The 26,422-nt window shown below is 38.9% G+C and overlaps 3 protein-coding genes across 3 annotated transcripts; 2 read left to right on the forward strand and 1 right to left on the reverse strand.

The window, feature by feature from the left end:
• Positions 1–1,716: 1,716 nt before the first annotated feature.
• LOC111261658 (uncharacterized) lies at positions 1,717–15,290 on the forward strand. The gene is made up of 19 exons (XM_086968793.1): positions 1,717–2,099; positions 2,703–2,832; positions 4,400–4,456; positions 4,718–4,863; positions 5,075–5,222; positions 5,533–5,690; positions 5,935–6,060; positions 6,498–6,821; positions 6,971–7,118; positions 7,697–7,780; positions 8,192–8,340; positions 8,693–8,792; positions 10,226–10,305; positions 10,433–10,629; positions 10,923–11,026; positions 12,138–12,227; positions 12,463–12,813; positions 13,037–13,381; positions 13,677–15,290. The coding sequence occupies exons 2-19, from the start codon at positions 2,716–2,718 to the stop codon at positions 14,628–14,630; spliced, it is 3,678 nt and encodes a 1,225-aa protein (XP_086824919.1). The 5' UTR covers positions 1,717–2,099; positions 2,703–2,715; the 3' UTR covers positions 14,631–15,290.
• LOC111261659 (DNA repair protein XRCC3) lies at positions 15,158–23,210 on the reverse strand. Its single transcript, XM_022835284.2, has 6 exons — positions 23,195–23,210; positions 18,768–19,042; positions 17,915–18,117; positions 17,478–17,647; positions 16,674–16,857; positions 15,158–15,982 (listed from the first exon to the last, which is right to left on the reverse strand). Exons 2-6 carry the CDS (start codon positions 18,965–18,967, stop codon positions 15,816–15,818), a joined length of 924 nt encoding a protein of 307 aa, XP_022691019.1. The 5' UTR covers positions 18,968–19,042; positions 23,195–23,210; the 3' UTR covers positions 15,158–15,815.
• LOC111261660 (centriolar satellite-associated tubulin polyglutamylase complex regulator 1) lies at positions 20,822–26,422 on the forward strand. Its single transcript, XM_022835285.2, has 8 exons — positions 20,822–21,177; positions 22,200–22,575; positions 22,924–23,020; positions 23,232–23,362; positions 23,746–23,839; positions 24,038–24,114; positions 24,282–24,393; positions 25,285–26,422. The coding sequence occupies exons 2-8, from the start codon at positions 22,551–22,553 to the stop codon at positions 25,409–25,411; spliced, it is 663 nt and encodes a 220-aa protein (XP_022691020.1). The 5' UTR covers positions 20,822–21,177; positions 22,200–22,550; the 3' UTR covers positions 25,412–26,422.

Below are 26,422 nucleotides of genomic sequence, written 5' to 3' on the forward strand. Positions count from 1 at the left end.
GTGTTCAGCATTCGTTGTTTATAACCAATCAAAGATAGCGCGTACTGAGCAGACAGCACATAAATCTACCATTGGAAAAGATCCTTGTAAGCAGCTAACCGCAAAGGCTGCTCGTAAATTAATAGCGGCTACAGGTGGTGTAACAAAGCCCAATTTCGTGGAAAGCGAGCTTAACTAACTCTGATCAAATCTCCATTGAAAAAAAAACTGTTCTGGTTAGGACCATCAATATAGACAAGATTAGTGATCTTGTAGCATTCAGTTGGCCAAGACAATCTATTACAAAGTTGATTTTGTTTAATTTAGTTGTGTCCCGTACAAACCATCATAGACAGATACAGTTTTCTCACGATGTAACTTCGGTACAAGCTTTAATTATCTTCGCCTTCTTTGACAACAAGAAAAAAAAATAAAAAAACATCACTGGTCACCTAAACAAGTCGCTCGGCTTCTAAAGAATTGATTATTCGAATCTTGTAGGCTATGATAAAAGCATGTTTTATTCTCAATTGAATAAAATAGAGAGAAGGTTCAGAATAGACAAAGTTAATTGGTTTATGCGACGCGTAATGCAGTTGTCCTGTATAAAGGTATTATTTTGTTACGCTCTTTATAGTCATACCAAATGGTCGTTATTGCTGTTTACACCTATACTGAATACATCTTGCTCATTGTTTGAATTCTGCAAAACAGGCTTTCTGCATCTGGTGCTATCCCACGGGAATGCCAGCACCACTTTAATAGATATATTCCTTATTTGTTTACATTGGTTATAAACAGGCTGCTCCCATGTTTGGCTATGCAATTTCATCCCGTATGCAGCTAAAATATCCAGATCGTTATTTTTCAACATCGATTTTATTGCAATAATTGACAGATAAATATGAAAAAGAGGCAATCATCAGTACTGTAATCTAGAACTTCGTTTTTTAGCACGCTCATAGTTATCTTCGGAGTCGAGTCCAGTTGTTCATTCAACATAGAGGAAGCTAGACGACTCAACTTTTCAAGAAACAGCTCTGAAAGCACAAAAACCTCGGGTTGCTTCAGTAGCAGACACACTGCTAATTTGGTAACTAGAAACATAACGGTCATAAAATAAGGTGCCGGCATATCTGCCCCTGTCAGACAAGACAAGTCTAACGATTTGCCACAATGAAATGCATGCACATTTTGATGATTACAGTCAGCCAAATCTAACATTTCAGGTCATTTCTTAGAGGTGTTCGATGCTTTAGATAACTACTTGAGCCCGTTAACGTGAATTACACAACAAATAAAGGAAGAACCATGTAGTATCGCAGAAGGTCCACTGGCGCCCACCAGACAATTTTAACGTTTCTTTTCCGTGTCTGCGCTTGTCTCTGGCCACGGACCAGAACATGCTTCAACCGTAGCTAACCGAAGCGGCAAGTGATAAACAATAGAAACGGGAAGCAAAATACTACTCTGTTCTGGGACTTAGCTAGCCTCGATTCAAAATAATCCTGTCGTTCACTATGTGTTCACTATGAAGTACGGAATGGCAAACGTTCGAAATATATTACTGCTACGTGTAGAAGATTAATCTTTCATTTCTCGCGCGTTCGTGACCTGTGGTAAAAATTAAGCGCCTCATTCTGCTTCTCTTTCACCATATTCAAAGAAGGACTAATGTAGAGAAAATGCTCACTACAACTAAAAGCAGACAAAAAGAAGGATGACAGGACGCTGGGTAGGCGAAGCAGGCGGATGGATTAAGTAACGTGAGCATATTGAGAACTGCATTGTGTTACTGGGGTTATATACGGACGGCATCGACTGAACTGATTCCCCTAACCAAAGGTAGCTTAAACGAGAGGCAAGATAAACGAGTATGTACAAAACTTCTGAGTTCCTCATATGTTCTTTGTAGAACGTCGATAAGGCGCTGCAACGCTCATCACGGAAGTTGCTGCAACAACTCCAATTGAAAAACAATTGTGTATGGTACTCGAGTCGCCAACGTGAGGGTAGAGTGGTCCGGCAGTACCCGTGTAGCCCCCACCAACCACAGATGCTTACAAAAATCAGTAACCTGACTGGTAAACGGGACCCATTGAAAGACTTACAAAATTCTGGTAAGCAGGACAAATATGTTTTTACAAGTTTCACTGTCTTTACACAAATTTCAAATTCTGTAGTACGTCGTAATTTCGGCAGAGGGCACGGGAAAGCGTTTGTCGACAAAATTGCTTTACTCTTTTTAATAGAATTAATAGAAGGATCTTTGGCAGTGGCCTACTGATTTACAAGTTTATGTAGTTCGTGTAAAAAAAGTTGAACGTATTGAAAAATTCCATACATTCTACTTTTTATATACGATGTATGTTTATTCTATTTATATATAATCTCAAAATAAATATTGCTTTTTCTTGAGTCATTCAGTTACGCCCCACTAGTTTTTTTTTTGCTCTTGAGGAAGTAGAATTCCTAAAGGTTTTTTCACGCTTATTCTAATCTGATGAGTACTAAAATGTCTATGCGTATTAGATTAAAACAAAAAAGACTTGCATCCGGTCAGGATAAAAAGTTTTTACTTTGGGACTTGATGCTTATTCTTAAAAGAAGAGGTGTTAAATTTACATGCTAAATTGCACCTGAATCCGGAAGTTCGCAGTTGCAGATGCACAATAATAGACAAATAGTATATTAATGAGTTGTCTTACATGCATGTATTTTAGGATCTTGTGAATAATGGCGGAACGATATAGTTCAGAAAGTAATGTGGATTCGGAAAGCTCCGCCTCTTCGATGGAAGTGGATCTTGACCTGATGGAATACCCACGAAGTCAACACAGTCCTCCACCGGAGGTATGAAAGGCTTTGGTGAATGCAAAATGAAAAAAGAGCGAATGCTGTGGCTATACCTATATAGATGTATGCTGTATGTATTAATTTGGATATATATATATATATTCAAATTAATTTCCTTCAGTCGGCGAGATATTTTCATTTTCATGCATTTCTATTTTCTATATCCTTTAGTGCTCAGTTCATTTACGTTGCTCTCTAAGCTCTTTTTGCTTGCCAGATGGCATCCTCAAACCGACTAACGGAAGGTATAACTACCGGCCTTCGACGCGACCGTGGGCACTGTGTACGAGCCTGCGGCAACAGGTCCAGGTCTGTAGTGATAGTGGCTGCCCACCCCGTCTAAGATGTTGATGTTCAACCTAAAGCGAGGGATTTACGGATCTATGGTCAACTGGGTAAAAAGGGACGCACTTTCGTGGCTTTGTCCCGTAAGCCGGCATACGTAGCAGCCCAGGACAAACTCATATCTCTTTGTCGAGAAAATCGCTCGCCATCGATTACGTTTGGAAGCCTCAAAGTTTGTCCTGGTTTTGACAGGACTGATTGTGATCCCCTTGGACTGGTTTGATATAATGTGCTTTCGTTAAGGGTGAGCCTGTTGACTTTCCGTCTCATCGCTGTAAAAATGTTACCTCTGTGTTCAATAAATAGCATTTGTGCCGGTTTTAGTTCGGCGTCACGGCATTTGGGGGTAACGAGAAAGGTGTAAATCATTTAAGCCGAAAAGCCAGATAATTCAAGGATTGGCAAGGTAGTCGGCCAATCTTCGGTGGTGCTTTTGAGTGTGAAAGGAGTCGCCTCCGAAACTACTGTTTCTTAATTCTACGAGTACATATATCAGTAATTGTGCGCATACATCAGCAAACGTGGTATGAATAGGCAACAAAAAGCAAGTTGAATAGGTGTCACAATGTTGCAGCAACGCGTAATCGCACGACTTCATTACAGAGAACTTTGGACGACTGTCTACTGGGGATTAGTGCGTGTCCGAAAGACTTAAGAGCGCAAATTGAAGGCTCTAGGTATACGTTAGTGGCGCCACCGAAAATTACGGCGCATACAAATAATCCTCAATATCCCTTTTGGCGTTATCAGATGGCTAGAAAAAAAATGCTAATTTAAATTTTCTAATTAAAAATAATAAGGTGTATCAGGGTACGAGAAATCATATTTTCCTTGTACTTATTAGTGGAATATTATAATTTAAGGATCAAATTATTATTAAAGTAGAAGAAAAAAATTCCTTCAAAAGAAATATGTTCAATTATTCCTCAATCAGCTTCTGAAATGGGATATGTTAAATCGGATGAGCAACCTTTAAAATGAATAACCCGAATACTATACAAACAAATTTTTTCAAACTTCACCGTTTTTTAGAGCTAGTATGCGCTTAGATTTCTCTTCAATAAGGATAAAAAATTGCTCGAATTGATAGTTTTTGCGGCAGTACAAAAAATATACATATACGGGTATGTCACGCACATATCGTTTTAGTGCAAATGCCGTAAAACTTACATATGTTTGAAATATTAAAATTTGATCCTTACGTGTTTTCCGTCTACAGCTAATGACAGCTATTGATCCCTGGGCCCTTCAAGTGGTGCGTCATGAATCCACTCAAGTAAGTATATTAAAGCAAAGCAACGTTTATGTAATCGATCTTTATATGAATCCTTTTGAGTAGTCCATTTCAATCTGTGAATAATCATAAAAGGTATTTTAAATCATATTCGACTGTAACGGCCCTTGAAATTCACTTATTCGGTTAGATCAGATCTTCTCCATTCAGCATGGAAACAACTTTTAACATAACTAATTGAACCGCTGTAAACCGAGTTTAGCCAATCTTTTAAAATTTTTTTTTCGGTTGCTTTTTGCAAAGGCGATTTCACCGGAAGTTATCGCTATCAGCTCTGACGAGAATGAAGAACCAGCTAGCCACCCGGCACCAACCTTGCACCCAACACCTACGCCAGGTCCTTCAACTTCGACAGCAAACTCGCAGCTCATGGCTCTCATGCCATTCAGGTGAACACGATGATGACAATGAAAAAGAAAACAAAGTCAAAGAAAAATTTATTTGAAGATTCATTCAAAGCTATAAAGTTGTTACTTTAGCTGAAACTTATTGGACTACGGTAAAATATCCATGTACATTGATAATAATAATAATTAAGTATTAATATAAATCGAAATCAATTGTATTCTTACTGATGCCATGTTCCTAACACTGTTGCAGGGATGATGGATCCGCCTCACGTTTTGGTCCAATCGGATGGAGAAACGCACCACCAAATTTAAATAATGCTATTGGCTCCGTCGCGGCATCGGGCGATGAAATTGGAGACGAACTTTACAGGAGTGCTATTCACATTGTGCTTAACCAGGTGAGGTTTTGTGGTACGAAAATATATGTATGTATGATTGTTTATTAATAATCAACAGTTAGCATGGAACTAAATCACGATTTTTGAGAGCAGAAGCAGTATATGTAACACAAGCCTTTCGCACGGCAATTCTGAACAAGGAATTACACATATGTGAAGCATTTACTTTGGAAATCCATCCCGATTTTTAATTATCTAACGCATCTCGGAAACTTTGTTGTTACAGCCACAAACTCATGCATGCTAAGTCACATTCCATACTTCCTAATATTATAAGGTCAATAGCTACAATAGGCTGTTCTGCTTTCAGGTGATAAATAATTCGGGAACAACAAACAACACAGCGCCACCTACTCAGAACGAATGCAATCGGCCCAGTCGCCTCAGTCCAGACGAAGAGCCTCTTCATAACGAACTTGGGCAGCGGCCATCAAACTTAAGACATTTGCGAAACTATGCAAGCAAACCGTATGTTTTGCATAAAAGCCTGATAGATAGCCTAAGTTATTATTAATATTGTTATAGAAAAAAAAAACTCAATTTAGACCGGCTTTCCGAAAAAAATTTATTAAATCCGACAAGCCAAATAAAGGATATTTTGAATCTATGAAGGCGGCCCATATATTTTTATGGCGTCTTCAAGCCTGTTCTGTAGTCCGTATATCTGTAATATTTACGAGCTTTGTCTTTTCGTGGGTGCCGTTATCAACAGTCACCGAGATCTTCCTAGTTCTCTTCACGCAACCGACTCTCAGTCGAGCTATCGAATTTCGGGTAGACCTCGCCCAGGCGTGCTGCGTGTTACTAGAGACCTAAGCCAGCGTCAGGGACTTGAACAGTAAGTGGGTGTATTTTTTTACTTCCTTTTCATCTATCCTACCACCTATGTGAGTTAAGGTAAAGTAGGACGGTTTAGGTATAGCAGCATCAAATAATAGTTGTTATCGCAGAAGTTAGGGTGCCCAGAAAAGCGCTGGAAGTTATTACACGCAGGTCAATATGCGATAAGCTTTTTTTCAGGATAATAAAAAATCATTTGTAAATGATCGGTTTTTTAGTTATTCCCTATAGAGCGAACAAAGAAATATCGTAGTTACCGCTGAGAATACTTATGCTAGATCTAACAAGTATTGTCAATTAATGCATATTTTTTTTTATCTTTGACAAAAGAATGCAATCTTCTGGCACTTTTCGCGGCATCTTCATAATGCGCTGAAACGGTACTTAAAGAACGGAAAAATGCTTTTCCTCATTTTGTCGTTCATTTGATATCAGCTTGATGTCCTCTTCTTCATCTGATCCTGGAACGGCATCTGTATCTGGCTCGGCAACGGATTCTGGCTCAGACGCAGACGAGGAAACCGAGTCAGATACCGAAGTTGACGACCAGGACGAATCTCAGTGGTATGGGGCAAATGGTCACGCTTCTCGGCCAAACTCTCCGACCTCGAATAGATTCTATGGATCGGCGCCAAGCTCTGCGTCAGCGATTGCTAAGGTAGTAACCGCTTTTAGCAGTGGCCCCTCTACGGCGGCTGGGGCGGCCACGGCCGTGAGGACGCACATTGAAGAACCAATGCCTTCGTCACTCATGGGATCGTGAGTATTGCGTTTATTAATAATAATTATTATTATGCAATAATAATAATAAGTATTTGTATGATATCTTTTTCTATGTACACATTGATTACCGTCCTCGAACAGGAACAAGCGACCAGCAGCTTTTATACGTGTTCTCAATATTTCAGAGCTTTCGAGCCAACTCTTGGCGCTTGTAGTGCTTCGTCGGCCACACCCTCTAGGAGCCAAGCAGCGGTGCGTAAATCATCTGCTATGGAATCATCTCCGGGGTGTCAACAGCAGGAACAACAGCGACTCAAAGATGAAGCAGAAAAGGTATCAATTCCTATTGGTTTCACGGCTTGGGCAGTTAAAGGTACTTTTAAATTTGTCTTTTATAAGGCTATCGGTTAAAATGTAGCCTTAACTGGGTAAGTAATGGGATCGAAGCGAATGGTGTATTTGTTTATGTTGCATTTTTGTGTTGTGGGATCATTCCTTGTTGGTACGCTAACGCAGCAGCTATTGTAAAAAGAAATTTAACAACAAATAATGGCCTGGTTAGAAACTATGGCATATATTTTTCTCATGGTTATATCTCCAGCATGTTCTTTTATTACCATTATCTTTTGTTATTTTACTATGTTCTTTTATTATATTTTATTCACCCAGGTTATGTAGCATGTAGCGCTAATCATATTTGGAGCAGCGATTTCTAGTCTGTTTTATCCAGAAGCTTGGCTGTCCAAATTACTTCGTTTTTTAATAAGACCTTTATTTTATCTAAAATTTATTATAGTTCTTATACTTTCAGGCGAGGTTTTTGTGTTCGCAGTTTGTTCGCAATGTCCCAGTATTTATTAAAGGTTTGCATTTTTCTATAGTTTTTTTTCCAATTCTTTTTCTTCTTGTAGGAAAAAGAACGACAGGAGCGGCTAGCTATACAGGTAGAGATTGAGTTACGGGTTCCCCGCCTGCCTCAGTACGGTGACATTGAGGTAAGTGATCACGTTTTCGTCATCAAAGTTGTTCTCCTAAGGCGCCGCAAAAGATAGCAAGTGAGTTCAGATGCACTAGTGTAATGTCTTTACAAGGGTCGGCTATTGCGAAGTTCCGAAGGTCAAACAATAGTCAGCGATATGATACATTGTCGTATTCGATACGATAAGGACGATTAAATGCGAATTTTAGATTGGCTTTCAGCTAGCAGTCATTTATTAATATTTCTTTGACCACACCTGACTGTGTTTTTGTCTTGAATATTTCGGTGAAGAACGATCTTAATTAATTAATGTGGCTTGTGTGTAACACTATTGTTCCGTTAATTGTAGCAATAATTATTCTACTAAATACCTCAAGTAAGTTATATAATGCTTGTGTCCTTGTAATGGATTTTCTCAACTTTCCAGGTAACCACGTCGAATGGAACTAAACTGAAAGCTAATTTTCCTGAAGCTACCACTATAGAGGCAGGCGCGAAGTCTCCTCGCAAGCCTCCAAGGCCTTTAAGAAAGATTATCCATGGTCACGATCCCAATATACTCCAACAAGCAATTAAGTAAGTACAATATGTCAACTACTTTCGCTAGAATCTGAAATGTTAGATTTGTATGTGCTTTTTGGTTCAGTATATATGGCTGGTAGGTGAGCAACGACATTTTTTGTTTATTATCTCATAAGTGGAGAGAAGTTCATTGATCTTACGTTTACAAAAAGAGCATTTAGCTGGTAAAGGGAAAAAATCATAAGGCAATTAGTGGTTTAACCAATTGAGTTTGGTTGACAAATCTTCTTTGGTATAATTCGCTTGCGATTTGAGTATTTGTTCAAAAGATAAAGGATAAATGGCAAATTGTTCAGATTCACCCTACCGCAGACTCTGTACTAATATATTCGTGGTCATGTTCTAGACATCACGAAGAGACAATAGAAGCTGCTGAATCCCTGAAAAAGTTCCAGATGGGTTCCATTCTACAGGCTAAATGGCTTCCTGACAGGCATAAAGCTGAGGTGAGACATTTTCTCCGTATCACCTAATTATTTACTTTAATGTCGTACACATGTTTTTAGTTCGCTTACTTCATGTGATATCACTATTGTGAAGCATGCGATGCGTTGAAGCGTCTGCTAATAGGTGGACCTATAGTGAATAATTTTATAGGTATCATATAAATAAAGACTGTTACTATGAAAGGATTTCATCTTATCTTGATGATAAACAATTTCGACTTCCGGTTTTACTATTGACTACACTAGCAATACATTTTCCGAACAAAGTATCGCTGTCGTACAACTGTCGGCCTTCGACACAACGCCGGGTGCTCTAAATAAGCTTGCAGAAGCAGGCCCAAGCGCCAATGATCCAGAGTTCACTTTGTTGTCGTGGTAATGCCCTTAGTGACAGCGGTTATTTGGTTCGTTCATTGGGGTTGATGCATACCTTTCTGTGGAAGATTTATCGATCCTTGGCCAACGGAGTACGTTTCGGAGGCATTTTATTTATACTCACTTGCAATCCGGCACACGGCGCAGTCGCGTACAGACCCACACGCTCTAGCCCATATCCCCTGTCGCAGAATAGGACGCCATTAGTCGACGTAGGATCGACACATTAAGACTCCGACTAATTTTAGCAGGACTGATCGTTATCTCTGTAGATTAGTCCAACACGGTTTGTCTTTGTTGAATGAACCCATAGATATGGTATTCTTTTGATAACACCCATATTATCGACGCCCATCAGAAACAGGCTAGTTGATATACCATGGTCTACATGCAGTATTTCGGCCGTATCGAGCATACGGGTTGGGGATATGCGTCATGGCCTTCAAGCATCACAATGCTAATACAACTGGAGCGTACCATTCCGGTCTGCCTTGCTTTGTCATCTTTAACTTCCACTCGCGTACCCTACATTGATATGCGTTTTCTAAATGGCATTAATATATGTATATTTTGACGACGAGATGGCTGACGGTATGGCCGAAATCATCAAAGAATGGCTTGAATGTCTGGCTGATTGGACGTCTGCCCCGGTGATTTTGCCGACAGGAAGTTCAAGCATTTAATTGGGGATTATGAGCGGCCTGCTGGACAGGATTGGAAAATGCCGCCGGATCAGATCGTAAAACGAGCTTGTGGTTTGCGCTTTTCGATGTCAGAATCGGTGCTGGTGAGACATGAGAGAGCTGTGCGAACATATTTTATCAGAGGACATTGGCTCTACAGGACTGATTTTTTGTCACTATAGACGTTTTACCACCACGACGGGAAAGTGTTTGAACGGTTTTATGCCCTAACCGAGCGTTACTAGACAGACTGGAGGTCAAGTTTACATTGAGCGTGTTCCTGGCGAACGTCTGAAAGAGCATGCGATTAGTTATACATTACAGCTATATAATACGTTGCACTCCCATCTAACTCTTTTTCTCTATTAATTGCAGGTAACCTTACGAAGAGGAAAAATGATTGAGACTATGGGATCAGCCACGAATCCGGTGATGCTCGAGTTCTACGAGGCACTGTAAGTCTTCCTTGATAGCGTCCATGATTTATCTACTTTTAGTCGGTAAGATTCATGCTGTTCAGTTGATGTCTAATATTATAAATACATTTATCTAATGTATAATTAATGCCATTATTTTTCGCAGCTACCTGCTGGAGCGCGGCAAGCTTCACTTGGTGTGTTCAGAAGGGGTGCCAATGTCAGTCTTCGACGCGTATGCGACCCTTTTACGTAATGAAGCTGATCATGAGTTACATCTTTTGTTCGAATATCTCATGGAGGGGAGCTGCATAGTCGTTCCATATAAAAAGCCACCTAAACGACGAAAACCGACAGCGAAAGGTAGGTATAGCCAAAAACAAAAATGAACATTCATTCTCGTTACTCCTCTATTGAGCGATAGGAATAATTGTGTGTTTGCGGCACTTAAAGTTGTGCACTGACGGAGACCATGTTGATTGATAAAGGAGAAACCCTTTGGATGTTTACTGTATCCAAACAAGACCTGCATTAGTGACCTACAGGAGCTTCATGCTATTACTATTGTATGAGCCCGACCTTTTTTTAGCGAGCCTTCATGTCTCTATAAAATAGGTTCATGCAGTTTCATCTAATGATACTCTATAACCTTACAGACAGCACCGAAGAAGAAAAACTTCTGTTGGCAGCACAATCTCTTGCATTGCCAGTGGTACCTGCCCAGTCTGCTTTTTCGAAGGATTCCGATTCGGATCTTGAGGTACAGTTGAGGCAAAAGAACTTTTGTTTAGCGGACTTCTTTTCATTATAACAGGTTGGTCGACAAGTAATGTACGGCCCTTTTCAGACACTCTTCTGTACACTTTTCTTCTTCATTTTCGGTTGAATTATTTGTAGCATTCAGGAGTGCTCTCTCTTCCATAAGCCGGTTTCATTATAAATTTCGTTGTGTGGTCACTGGACTTTTCTTTTTAGTTCATATTCCAAAAAGAGATGCTCCTGGTAAATTTTAAGCTTTGTACACTTGCTCCGTTTCGCCTTACGGAAATAGTTTGGATATTCGTAACGTGTACGGCGAGGAGCCTGTAGTTCAAAGGGATATTTGAAGATGATTTGCAAAGTACAAAGATAGCAAAAAAAAAAAAAAAAAAAAAGATAGACAAAAGAAGCTAGAAAATGTGCTTCGCTTGGGTCACCCATTTAAGACTGATGAGAGCCTTAAAAACCAAACAGCTCGTGAAGAGGTTAAAAAAAATGAATTGCGTTTATGCGACTATGAACAACCGGTCATTTGGTAATATTTGCTTAGCAGTCATAACAGAAAAGTTGACAGTCAAGTCTCCGAAGACTTGCGACTGATTGATCTCTGTCAGACTTGAAAATTTCGCGCGAGACGAAATAACTAAATCAATAGAAACGTGCAAAAAGGTAACAGAGAGTGATCTCAAATATTTAATGAGCTAAGTGGTTGCTTGAAGTCGAATTGAATCTTGTGTTTTTCTCAGGTGTAAAACGAACCCTACTTTTTGACTACCTTAATATAGCGGTAGAGAGAAAACAATCCAGTCCAACCCTATGAAGCACATTGACACCATTTGTGCAGACTGCATTATGGCTCGCAAAGTACGTCTGTCTTCGACAAAATGATGTTCAATTTTACAAAAATGAAAATAGGGTGTTTCGTAATTTGGTATGTACAGAGTTGTTTGCGATGGTGCTTTGTGAGGTGACGAAATTTTAGCATATTTTAGACATCTATTACACGTTAGTTGGTGAAACAAACGTGATATATGCCATATGCGCTCACTATAGCAGACATGCCTTGGTTAAATAAGAAATGTTTCAAAATATTGATGTTACTTATCACGCAGATAATTTCGTGCAATATGCCGTTACCGGATAATAAGGACAAGACTCCGAAGGAAATTGAGTTGGCCTACACGCCTGGGCCGATTTATAAGGTATGTTGATTTTTTTTCGTCATATTCGCCCGTTTTCCTCTTCCTTGCCAACATTTTGCAGCTGTAAATGCGACTTTTTTTTCGTACTAGAGTACATAAGTAGAGCCTTTCTTAAAGCCCGCGATATAAACAAGCACATAGCTAAGAAGAGAATTAACACCACTCCGGAGTTTTAAATTCTACCTGTCACACAATTACCTTTTCACGGATTTTAATTGTTTCTTTACTTCTGCAGGGCAAGCCTATTTCATTTGTAGACATTTCGTGTGCGGGCCAGTCGCTTATTTTGCCCACGATTCCGCCTGAACTATCACCGGCTTGTGTAGCTCATGACGTTAGTAATGCTAACGGTGTTAACAAGACAACTACTGTTGGAAGCCAACCGTCAAATGTCTTCATAGCGGGGCGTTCGCTGACTATACTTGAGGAATGGGTCACCGCGTTGGGCAGTGAAAAAGTGGATCCGCTCAATGAGGAGACGGGCGAGTACCTAGAATTAAGCCCGATTACAAAGGGCAGACTACGAAAGCGGAAGGGTGACTGCTCAACGACAAAAAAAGGAGCTGCTACCAAGAGGGGCAAAAGGGTATGTTATTATTATGGCGTAATTAATACATACTCCGAGTTTTACGTATGGTCTTGTCGTCAAGCATTGCTTCAAATGCTTTACAATATCACGTGATCACTCGGTTGTACATTTGCTAGATATTATAAAAAGGATACACGATTATGTTTCACACGCAGTACAATACATTGAGGTTTTGTTATATTTAACAAGCCAATTATCTAATTACTCTGTCGCATTGCAGAATAAACAGTTTGCAGCGATGGAGGCCGCGCAGGCACAGATGCATAGTACTCTAGCGGCCATGCTACAACAGGGGCCCGTACCAGGCTCTTTCATGTTCCCGCCGGGTTCGGCTGGAACTATGCCTGATGCCTCGACGGAGCGTTTCCATCGCCGTTGGTTCCCTAGATGGTTCGATGGGCTAGAGTTGGGCGTGCATTCATCTTCTGTGCAAAGCACTCTGCACAGGTTTACTCGAGACGGAATTCCGCTAATTCCTTTCGCAAAAAACTGGTATGAGTACAAGCAAGAATTCGCTAGAATCGTGGCCGAACGGGGAAGTGGCGTTGACAACGTGTACGATAAGGTAAGTAAATCCGATTAAGTTTATTGGTGAGAAATTAGAAATTTAAGAATTTTGAGAGGGAAGTCAACATCAAAAAAGTAGCTGCTTTCTTGGTTGATCAATAAAGTTAATCCAAATAACATTGAATCACATGAGGACGGCAGATAGAATATATTTGCATACACAATTGTTGTTGGAGCTTTTGTACGTTTTCTCACGATTCACCTCCTTTTACATCCAAGATGATCACTTTCAACTTTCTCTGCATTCTTAGCGACATATTTATTGCACTTCGTTTATCCTCTGTATTTTGTAGCGGAGTGCCTTGTATAGCGGAACTACAAAACCAATGATGACCGGTACCAAAGGAAACATGACTTCACTTATCTTTGAGGAACTTACCCTCGGTAAAGAGGTCACAGAGAACCTGGCAGCACTCTTAGAAGGATTTGGACGTTTGGCAGACGGCGACGAAGATAAGACAGACAAGAAAACTACCGATCAGTCTGTAAAAGCTTTAAGCGAAGAACCAACGAAGGAGGGACAACCGCAGTTAATATCTGTTATAGATGTTCCACAAGACAACAATCATGAATTCCGTAAGAAACATTCAGTCATCGTTAAAGACGAACAAAATTATCGTGCAGATAAGACTTCTTCCTTGATTACCCCAGATTTATTACAAACAGTACTTTCTACGAATTCAAAAAACAGTCTCATTGGTCATTTAAACGGTACTTCTACAACCGCATCGGAATTAGCCTTAGACAGTCCTACCATGGGAGCAGGTCCTGACGAAAATACTATATCGATCCCACTAGCTTCTCTGAGCACTGACTTACTAATCAATGAGTGCAAGCAAAGCGAAGGCGTTGATATTATTAATGAAGGAATCGGCACGACTGTCGATATATTATCATCCAAATATAATCCTTCGGAGTCTCAACAACAGAGTAGTAGTAGTAGTAGAAATGAGAAGTTGGAGCCAAGTTCAGATCAACAACGAGATCAGCTTAGTCCGCCGAAGTCAGCGCCACCGCGTATCGTATTTGATGTATATACTGATTCGGAGTATTCGAAAAACTCCCCGTCGCTCCCAGACTTCCGGGTAGTTTTGCTCCCAAATGGATCGAAGGGCCTTCTGAAGTTCAGGGACCTCGTTCGTTTAAGCGTCGAAGCAGACGATACCACCCTTCTCATCGCCCATGTCGTTGACGGGAGAGTTCGCACTAGGCAAGTGATGCCCTTTAGCATACCTAGATACAATTAAATGGATGCTGCAGCGAGAGGGAAAGACAAGTGGTAAAAGGATAAGATCTGTTTAGCTTTAGCGGAACGTAAACCTTCATATACTGCTTGATCTAAAGGGTCAAATCGGGCCATCGTGCGCGCCATAGCCATTTGTGAGATGCGTGAGGAATTATGTAGATTTGCTGTAGATAGGATATAAAAAAATTTTCAGATAGAATGTTGCATACGTCTATAAATAGAAAAAACTATATCTGTATTACATGTCTGTTCACTGCGCACAAGCAAAAAGTTAATTGGAGAAGATTATAGGCAGATTATTGATTATCATAATGTAATTTTCTTCAAAGATCTCTTGTGCAATGGTACATGTCTATAAAGCTTCATTGTGTATTGATACAGGTCTACAGAGTCTATAATTACTCGTTGGTTTGCTAAGGGGAAGGAAAATGTATATAGCTACTTAGCACTTGCCTTTTCACTCCGTCTACACTATATATATATATATATATATATATATGTGTACATTAAGGGAACACAACAATACTATTTAGTAGTGGGTGGTCGTTGCTAATTTATTCTAAGAGATGTGCATATGAAACATGTATATATGTGTACACATATTTGATGCATGGACAGGCTAATTGACAATAAACGAACTAATGAAATAATATTGCGCCTATTCGCCGCTTTTCATTCTTTATGTGCTGCGAAAATTTCAGCCGATTAAAAGCCTACGTAGAAAGATCTACAAACAGTTTTCATCATTTTCATTTATTGAATTGACGACTTGTTGTCAGTATTATTAAGAGTAAGTTTGTAGGTTCATTTTTCTTCTGTATCTAATAGAACTACCACAGACTAGCCAGCAATCGTCACTGTGTTTCTAACGCCGTTGTTGTATTAACGTTAATCAACGGAGATACTTTTTGTGAGCGCAAATCTTCCTTAAAATCCCTCTAGCATTCTTTATGTTACCTAACAGCTTTCGGCTTATCAAAAAATATCGGGTAAAACAGTTCTTGCAGATAAAGCATATTACAGTAAACACGTAATGATCACGTAAGTCCTGTTCTCTATATATCATGAGTAAACAATGGTAACAATGTCAAACACATAGTTCATTTTTACGTATTCGCTTGCAGCCGCTTCAACTTGCGAGGGTTCAGTTGCGATATTTAAGTACAAACTAGCTGCTCCATTTTTCTTAAGTGGGATCATCGCCGTTCAAGGCCACGAGCCCTTCTGGACGAATCTGAAACTCACGATCTTTGCCCACACACCATTGAAAATAGCTTTCACACCAGTCGACCCGCAAATTGCGGAGACCTAGTTCACGATCTTTAATGCTTAACATTAGTCGTCCGGAAACCCCTGAAATTCATGTAAAACATGACAAAAAAGACAGCGATTTGTATCTCCGTTCATAATTTTTTAAATTTGTAAATAAAATTTACGAACTAGTAGAAGAAGTGAAGCACGGAGCCAAATCTACTGCCAGTTGTGCAATGTTATTTTTCATTAAACAGATTTAACACGAGGCAATTCTATTAGAATCTACGTTGTCATACTGCGTGAGAGTCGAAATTTGTTGAAACCTGTTTGTAAGAGTTTGAAAATAGTGTTACATCGATTCCTATCTAGATATATATAAAGTCGTAGTCATGAGACATTCCGCATGGATATACACAAGCGAAAAGCAAATTGATACATGGCGTTCCACAATACAGGGGCACTGCCGCACCTTCTGCATTGCTAGCTTTCTGCCAGCAATGCGAAGAAACTTGTATCCATCATTGGTTCAAATATCCGGTCCCCTAAAACGTAGACGCGTTTAAAATATCGTGCAAATGGTTTCATTCAGTTATATTTTCATACGTTTTTCTCGTCCATACGTGTCCGTTAAGTGAGAAAGGATTTGTTCACTGTTATATAGACAGTGCCGTGCAGCGTTGTTCGGGCTGTCTTTTATTTAACCCGTTCATGGGTACAGATTTCCTACTGGAACAAATTATTTTGATAAATTATAGTTATTTGATTATAATCACAATACATTGACTACTACCTTTAGACCATGATGTTCCTAAGCATGGCCGAAGAACTCCACTAGCGAGGTCAGCGGCGACCTGGTTAGCGCAAACAATTAAAACGTTGTACTTTTTCGAGAATCGGTGAAGCTTACGGACAACATCCTGTATACTTTTTGTTCGTTCCTTACAGCCTTCCTCGACCCGGAATGGCCACGTTATCTTGGTCGTCGTTCATAGGAAATACACGAGAAAGACACAAATGTGCAAATGTTGAACTTTAACTCGCTCCTAAATGTTAAATATATCTCGCAACAGTAATAAAAACATATAAAATCGTCAGGGAATATTATCGTCTAAATACTACAGACTGTATCCTGGTACTAAAGCAAAATAAAGTCTTTGAAACAAAAAATCATTCAAACTACTATGAAATGTTATCCAATTTGTTTAAATTTGTGCAATTTTGTATTTAATAATTATTATGAAGAGGATAAAATTGTACTACACATAAATGGTGGGAATGTATGATCAGATTGGGTAAAAACTGTCTCGTTCTCAATACTTTGATGGACATGTTGCGTGAATATCTCGTATATCTTAGCGAGGGAATACGCAAATACTATAGATGAACAATTCACACGTTCATATGCGTTACAATTCACAATACACAATTCCATCAATAAGTCATCAATAAGTTGATCATGTTTTGCGATATTATATATTATCTAATAAAGAAATGTTTTGAATAAATTCAATTTTTATCGTAAAATGATTATATGTCACGATGGAAATCGAATTAGATTATGTATTTACGCATAAAATCTAACTTATAACCATACTGAGTCTATTAAGATTGCATCTATAGTTCCAGTCGTAAGGAGACGCGGCAAATCCTTGTCAAGCGTTTTCATCAACTGGTCGAGGTCTGCCACCCTCGAAATCAAAATCTTGTCCATGGATGCGTTAGGCCAGCGCTGCTTGTTCGACGCAAGCTGACAGAGACGATTACCTACATCACCCACGAATTACTACAATATTATCCAAAGTTTTTCTGTATAATAAACGGATAGGGAAAACACTAGATACAGTCTGTGTAGTCTAATGCTTAGCGGCAGCTTGAGACGTAAAAATCGAAACATTTATTTACTCGTTTAATATGAAAATAGTGGAGGTGGGGCGATTGTACGAGAGTTGTGTCAGAACCAGTCCTAAAAGAACTCGCGGTTGAACTGAGACCAGTGTTTCGAAAAGTATGACTTTTACTGGGAAATACGACCTGGAAATCGTCCCTCTGTGACAACATAAGCTGCTCTATGAGGGCAGCTGAGCGCGATATCAAGCAGCAGCTGGGTTTTACCCGACGAGGCTTCGCCGGTTATTTCGATAACACCACGTCCCGTTTGAAAGCCATTACCCCCAAGCAAGTCTGCTATCTGGAAAGCTGTAAAAATATTCCGTGGTTCTGGAAGGCCGCGAGCACTATGAAAACAAGAAAAATTATTGTGCAAAAAGACAGATGTCCTGTTAGACTGCCTGAAAAGTGATTCTAGTCCGACGGGAAGCGGGTGGATTACCCTTGTCCCTATTTTAGGTATTCACAAAAAAAAACTGTTGAGCCGAATCAGATAAGTGACCTTATTCTACTGACACATATTTTGTGTATATACGCGAATTGACGTATTTGAACCATCAACGCCTCAAACCTTGATCCTTGCTTCTTAATAAGTTAAATATATATACTATAATAGTTCTGGCCTAAGCGAGAATAACAGTTCCACTTAAACAATAGTCATATTGAAATAGCAGTACTTCAAAGAGTAGCAACTGAGTCTTCATATTAGTACTAGTACCCGTAGCGTATAACTTGGAATTTCTAGATAATAACATATGAGACCACCTTTGATTAGATGGTTTCTCCATGCAGAACAATATCACGAGCTTAAATCATTGAGTGATTTAAGATTGCACCGTCCATACTCTTAACATTCACCTTTGTCCTTCTTTTTATATCCTGTCTGATCTGAGTGACAGTTTAACGTCGTGGTTAGTAAGTTAGTTTTTATATTAGCCATGTGTTCATGCCCTTCTGCTCGCTAAAGAAATAAAAAATCCACGAAATTGTTTCATACTTCATATTATCGACAATCTGCTTCGAGCGCTGCAACAACTCGATGCGGGCCACTTTCTCGAGCGTCAGCGCAGCTCCATCCTGTATTTCGCTCGGCGACAGTGTGTACGCGAGCTTTTTTTCTGTTCCTCGAAGTGCAAGTTCGGCCTCCGTCAGGGCCAGGTCATTCTCTCCACGAATCAGTTTCGTAGAACTCGACATAATCGATGATGTCCACAAGCAGGTTTTCAGTAAAATGCTGAATGACGCCACTCGCCTAAATAACACCTTGTCTAGCTGGAACAGAAAGAACAAAATGATTGCTTATGAGGCCATTTCAAAATTGACTAGAGTATTAATAGAGCAATCTGATTACTATGATCATCGTTTTAACTTTGGCCTTTCGTCGAAGCATCGTCCCGTGTTGGACGGCTAGAGCACTAAGTACGTGCTCAGACTTAACTTAATTGGATGTCAAGTAAGTTCTTACTCAACAAGTCGAAAGAAATACATTAGTTCAACTTATTTTTCTATATTCTAATGCAATACCTCTAAATTTAGATTGTAGGTATGTGATGCTATAAAATTTCATTATATAAACCCACTTTCCCAACGTATTTTGGTAACAGAAAAATTACCGAGTAATAAAAGTGGTCATTATCAAATAAACTCGTCTAGAGTGCAACTATATTTCGAAATATTTGCCAATGTCGATTTATCCCATCAATAGGGAATCCGCCGTTACATTTTGATGACTAACCTACTAATCGACTTGTCAAGTATACCCAAAATTATAGCAGAAGGTCTGTGTATGCTACACAACTTTATTTCTCCTTGAATTTCGTTTAGAAAATAGAAAACAATACTAACCAATTACGATATACATATAACTATCAAGCGCCTACGAGACGGTGTTTGCTGACACTGGTCAATTATCAGGACAAAAATATATTATTGTTCCACACACATTCACACTTCCATAGATATTAGAAATAGGCGCTCATTTGTGTGGTTAATTCCTGGTGACCAAAGGTGCAGCCTTCAGACGATATGGCAAACCTTTTTTAATGCGTAGATATATGCGTACATTTCGAATACGAACCACTTCCAGATATTGTCAAACATAACGTTTACAGCAACATTAGTTGACATTACTTCAAGCTCAGCATCATAAACATCTTCGCATATTTTCTCTGTGACAGAAACACATTGTAATTGCCTCGGATTAATATTACATTGTGAGTGGCAGCAGAAATTGGCTTTTGTATCCTGAAAGAAAATATCGCATTTAGCTAACTCTTGAACCTATCTAATGGACGAAAACCTTGATCCTGATGGTAGGCAAACGATTTTCCTTAAAATCTAGGCACTAAATATGGACTACGGGTGAGGTAAACTGATCAGATGACTATCAAAAATGATATATAACTCTCCCATAATAGAGAAAGACACTCCAATTAGGCAACAGGAAATCACAAAGTAATCAAACGAGCTAAAAAATAGTTACGGGAAATACGCAGTTATTCGTCTAGTGCTTTCCGTATCATTTCTGTGCTGGAGAATGTGGCTTGCTGTTGATACCGATTCCGCAATAATATATAATCGTGCAGATTTCAGTTTCTATCTGCTTTTATTAGTGGCGAAACAGGCAGTAAAGATTGGACAGGGACACACAACTTATCATACTGAAAAAATATCTTTATATATGGATAGGCTTTATAAGGGCAGAAAGCCGCAAACTCAGAGAACTAATTAACTTTTATACGACTTTAGTAAGTTAGTAGCTAACTATACTAAGTTCGAACTCTAGCAAAACCCAATACTCCCACCTGTATAGAAGTCTAAATGGTGTTCAACTATATTCATAATGGCTAAAGATGGAGTAATATTTTACCAACATGAAACAGCATTCAGTATATTATTGGCTTGTAGCTTTTTAGTGTTTCTAATGACATGTAGCGTACACCTCTAACTGAAAACAGTGCTTTATCTATCATATATGTTTAATTGCCTTCGTATGTATGGCATCCGCATCGTCAACCATTGTAACATCATCGAACCGACATACAGCATCGAATCATTGGTCATATCAGTGCAAATGCAGTCTGGAATGCGGCTCTGCTTTTTAATTACATTGTGCTTGTGGCGACGCTCCTGCTTCTTTCAACATTGCAAGCGGTATCGTCTTCGGCGAAAATCTATTTGGCTGGCTTTGGCTGTACCGATATGGAAACAGATATGGGGACTACTACCACAGCCATTACCTCCACAATAAGCAACGTTGATGGAGTTACTGTAAGGGTAGGACGATCATAATTTCGATGAAAGGAACTATGATGGTGAAGGAGAAACTGGTAAAAGTTCAGGATTAAGGTGTGGTGGAAGAAAACGAAATGGCAGCAAAAGTCGGAGGTGCTGGAAAGACGACAGAGGTAGGTTAGAAAGAGGCATGCTACGGCTTTCGACAGGTCTCGATCAATTAAAGGCAGTCAACGAATTGTATGAACGAATTCAACGAAAATATGCATAGGTGTTCACGGGACCCCATTTCCTTGAACACCTTTTATAAATTTTGTTTAAAAAATTTTCTTAACGCTACAGGTAAGATGCCCTAGGTTAACTGCAGCTTTTCTATACAAGTTGTTAAAAATTGCTTGTGATCTCTGACACATCGTTACAACTCTTAGTTTTGGCTATCGTACAGCCGACATTACCTGCGCGGCGAAAAGCAGGAGTCTAAAAAATGAAATGAAAGTTTGGGTCCCGAAAAAGTGGGAACTCGGATTCTTGAAAGGAAAATCGCAGAATCATTTACATCGCGTTCGCAACTTACAGACACAAGTTAATAGAAATGCGGATTCGTTAAGGTAAACAGTATGGTATACGTTTTATTTATTGTTATCCCTTAGACTTTGATTCTCAAATGATGTTAACTATAAGCCCCACGAAAGACGGCGATTTCCGCCAAAGTATGGCTAGTAGTTGATAATACGATCATAGGCATACACTAGGATAGGCTTCAACGAATTCGGACTTGTAGCTGCAAATTACGCCATACGTACACAAAAAAACGGATCTTTGTCTTAGGCAATTACTTAGCTCTATGGTTTTTCTTTGAGCCACGGTCTTTTTCTCGCTTTACCTAAGATCAGATTCTCTTGTTGTGTTTGAGTAAAAAAGATAGTAGGCCGTCTATTTATATATAAAACATGGTGCAAAGTTTTTGCTATCAGATCGCTGCGAATCTCAGGTATCCGCAACTGATATTCGTCCACGTCATCTCAGAGATCTAATGCCTAACTTCTAGTCTATCTCCTTGCTTATATGGATACAAGACCAGTTGTACAACCATTATTGCAAGTAATTATACTATTATTTCTAACGAACTAGAAAAGCTATTCGAATATTACTACCTACTTCTCTGCAGAGCTAATTTAAACATGACCATTTTCAGTGCCGGGCGGGGTTTTCACTTGCTATCGTGGGTTAAGAAACCACGACTTCGCCCGGCTTTGAAGCAGCGCTTCAAGAAGCGAAAGAGCGTCAAACGCATCAGGACACGGGATTGGGCAATGTAGCAAACGGAAATGCCAATCCTATGAGGAGCTATGAGGCTGCTGTGAACACAGCCTGCGCGAAACCCCAACGGAAGAGGAACAGCTCCTTAAAGTTAGAGAACTCACTGATCAGCTGATACACCGCGGCACGAGTGTCGTTCTCCTCAGCAGACGGCCACTCCATAGGAGCACTTCCAGAGGATCGCCGTGTGTGCGTTGTAACAAAGGCTTATTACCCTTTATTGGAAATGTGTGACCTCAAGCAATATATTGGTACGGACATTTCCTGGTTCATGTGATGGTTTGTTAGCAGAAACACGTCGATAGTGCAGGATAATTTTAAGTTGAAAAAACATTGGTAAAAAGAAGCGAATCATTTTTCTACCCGAGATTGTATTTCGGATAGAAACGATCCGCTAATGACTATATTAGAAATGAACGATCCTTCAACATAAAACGCTGATCAGTAATGCGATGTCTAGGCACAGCTTGTTCAGGTTCGAATTTCAAAGTCAATATTGGTTCGGTCTAGTAACATAGTATCGCGCAATTAGAACTGAATAGAACAGCGCAAAACTGTATCCTGATTTTCTTGGCCTTCTCTGTATGATGCATTTTCAGCGGATCACTATCTAAACGTGTACCTGGAGGATGTTATTAATAAAATCATGCAGAGTGAAAACCGTGTAGACCATATTGATGAATTTCTCAAGGACTAGTAAGTCAAGCTTTACTCGAAATTGAAGCATTAATACGTCATTGAGGTTGATTTTGTGGATTGAGGTGATCTCGAACATAACACAGAAGAGTCACATTAACATGAGGATATCAGACGAATTACAAAGATGACGAAATTCGTTTTTTTTTTTAATTCGTTTTAATGCGCTCTTACCTTTTTTTTGGTTTTTGCTCAATCGGTCAACGTCTAGTTTCAGCAAGGTAAATAGTGGTGAACATGTACATAATGCAGATGGGAAGTATATACTCGCGTCACCGTATAATCGGGCTTGCGTCGTTCGGTTACTTCGGTCCACGTTAAATCCGTTCAATGAATGCATTGGTAGGTGGCTTTTTCACAGACGAGCTTTCAAAATAATTCATCTATAGATCTGCACTAATGTGATTAAGTTGACCGTTACATTAAAAAAAAAATTGTATGCTGAAAAAACAAACAGTGTGCTGCATTTTCCTTTTATCTCTAAAAAAGCAAGCTGGCTAAAAATTGCCATGGGCTAAATAGTTCAATGTTTAGTGTATCCGGTAGTAATGAGCATCTACAACAGAGATTCCTAAGGTTTGGACAGGAGCTAGCGGGCTTGAATTTTATCTAAATGTTCTCTAATTTGAGAAAAATGATTGCGCTATTGAGTTTTATATATAGATATATGTGTCTGTTTTCACAACGTAGACTAAATTCGTATTTGCTAAATGTACCTTTTGCAGATACACAGCTAAGTAAAGGGGACTATTGTTCCATAATTGAGCTCACATGGCCCCATTGGGATTCGAGGAGTTTTGTGCAGAAAAGCATTCTCAGGCAAGTTCACTTCATCATTTAAAAAGTTAGCGCATAGAGTTAATAGATTATTAAACTAATGATCCTTAGCAAAAAACATTTTTAGAACCGTTTTCATATAAAACTTTTGATTACCTACTGCACTTTCGAAATGTATTTTATCAAATCAAAAATTTTTCATAGACCAGTAATTAATAAAGTCTGTCTAAATTATTTCAGGTTCTTAGACAGATCACGGACAACTTTTCCCATTGATGATTTTATTCGAGCCTTCTCGCTCAGCATTCTGTATGAAGGTAATCCACTACTTTATTTGTTAACTTATAAAATAATATAGTATTAATCAGCTATGACCTCACCCTTGTAAGCATAACATGTCTATAATGTGTTTATAATTTTGTTTATTTATAAAAGCTATGTATTTTCGTAGTGCAAAATAGATTGTGCTATATTTCAATTGCAGATTTCCTACGAGAAGCCGACAAAATCCTTTTGAGCAATAAAACCTATTCGAGAAATCGCATACTTTACAAACTCAAAGAAAAACGAGCACAGATCGACGACCTTAAATCACTGTAAGTGTTTGCTCTCTCTCTCTTTCTATATATATATATATATATACATGCCGTTATGGGCGTATGATTATATAAGGGTCCGCAGCGTTGTTTGTTACTTGCAGTACAAGTGATTTAAGTCCATACGATAAGCCAAATAGCATTGATTTGCTTATTGTTGGATAGTAGCACCCTCTAAGCTTGTTCATCTTCTAAGGTAACAGATTTTTTTTTTAATATCAAAGTCGCTTAGCTTCTGTTTCACCTTGGCACATTGGAGATTTGTCAGTAGGTCAGGCGTACTCGACCATCACATATCGCATATAGCACCATATCGCCCAAGTCTCACTTAAGAAATTAAAATATATATAACGGCCACATATTCAGTGTCATAAGTCCGTTGGTTAATCTGCCTTATTAGAGTTCGTACTTTAATATACATAAAGTACACATTGGAATGCTTCCTAGTATCGTAAATAAGACCACCATGTTTAATTTTTTAAATATGGCATAGAGATATCTCAGAAAAGTGAACAATATCCAATATCAGCTCATTTCGTACGTTAGACCACTTGGTCAAAATTACCTTTATTTGACAGTAAAGTGAGTCTTGAGAGTCATTCACAAAGCATTGCATAGATTGACCTAAAAATGGTATAATTGAATAATTTATATCTAGATATATAAGGAACCGAACTTGCTACATACACTGAAATACGAAATACTCACCACTTTTGTCGATCTGATTGGTTCTCTTTGCGTTCTTTCCACTCACTCGCCCCTGTTGTTTCACTCGTTTGGTTTATTCTAGCGCTGGGTGTTATCCACTGGCGTGTAGTGACATTAACAGTATTGTGACTATAGTCGTTATGCAATCGCTCACTTATATAATATTGATAACCTTCCTTATAGATGGCCAGACCGCTCCGTGATCGAAGAGATCGTTAGTGACGACATTTCGTACGAGGAGTTCAACCGGAAGCTGTTCCAAGCCGCAAACCGCGAAGATTTCATTGACACCCTTTGTGACTCGACCTAATGCTAAATAAATAATAGAAAAAAAAAATAGATCACTTATTACATCAAATGGTTCCAAACGGCTATACTTTGATGTCGATATAATTAGGGGAAGCGATTAACGTGTAATAATTAATGTGATTTTTTAACGGAATCGCCACAAACTGTTAATTTCAAATTTTTCAAAAATAGTTCGTATAAAATGGTTAAGGAAGCGCCGCTTCATGCTGGAACGAGCCAGCCGTTTGAAGTAATGTCAGCCGGCTTAGGTGTTGGATATAAAATATGAAACATTGTTAAGAAAGTTCAGACTTGGTAATATTTCTTTCACGTAAAAATTAAATTTCTTCTTCGCACTATTGCTTCTTATATGATGATCTTTTGTTGTATAGCATAGCAGAAACAATACGGCAATAGTAAATTTTATCTGTAATTGCTATTATTAGACCTTGTGACCTCGGCCGCGGCACGAATCATACATTTATCAACTGCTTCATACAACTCAGATTCAAAGCAAATTTCAACTGAGAGTTCTTTGAAATCTCATGATATGGATATTACGTGGACTTAAAATAGACAACACGAAAGATAAAAAGAAAGCTTCGATCTCAGAGCCGCAAATTTTAAAGTATGGTATACAGGGTGAAGCAACAACAAGTTCTAAACAATTTCGAAAAAATTTCTATACAATAGCCTTTTTTGAATTGTCTTGAATCTTTCGCTACCCTATATATATATATATACTTGGTTTAGATTTTATTCATCGCTTGGCGGTCATTTATTAGAACTTAAAGCCCACGCCTAACCTAATTACTTATGAAGAAATTTATTTACCGCACAACAATTACTGCGTAGGTAAAGTTCAGTCAGAACTGTAATTTCAGAATGAGCAAATCTACAGAGCAGGTAGCAAAACTAAAAGGGTCTATATATGTAAAGATGTATTAATTGAAGTTGATTGTTGCACTAAATCAGAGACAACGGTATATAAAATATAAATGAAAATAAACGATGCTTTAAATCGTAAATATAA

This window comes from Varroa jacobsoni, unplaced genomic scaffold, assembly GCF_002532875.2.
Source record: "Varroa jacobsoni isolate VJ856 unplaced genomic scaffold, vjacob_1.0 scaffold_583, whole genome shotgun sequence".
Classification (NCBI taxonomy): domain Eukaryota; kingdom Metazoa; phylum Arthropoda; class Arachnida; order Mesostigmata; family Varroidae; genus Varroa; species Varroa jacobsoni.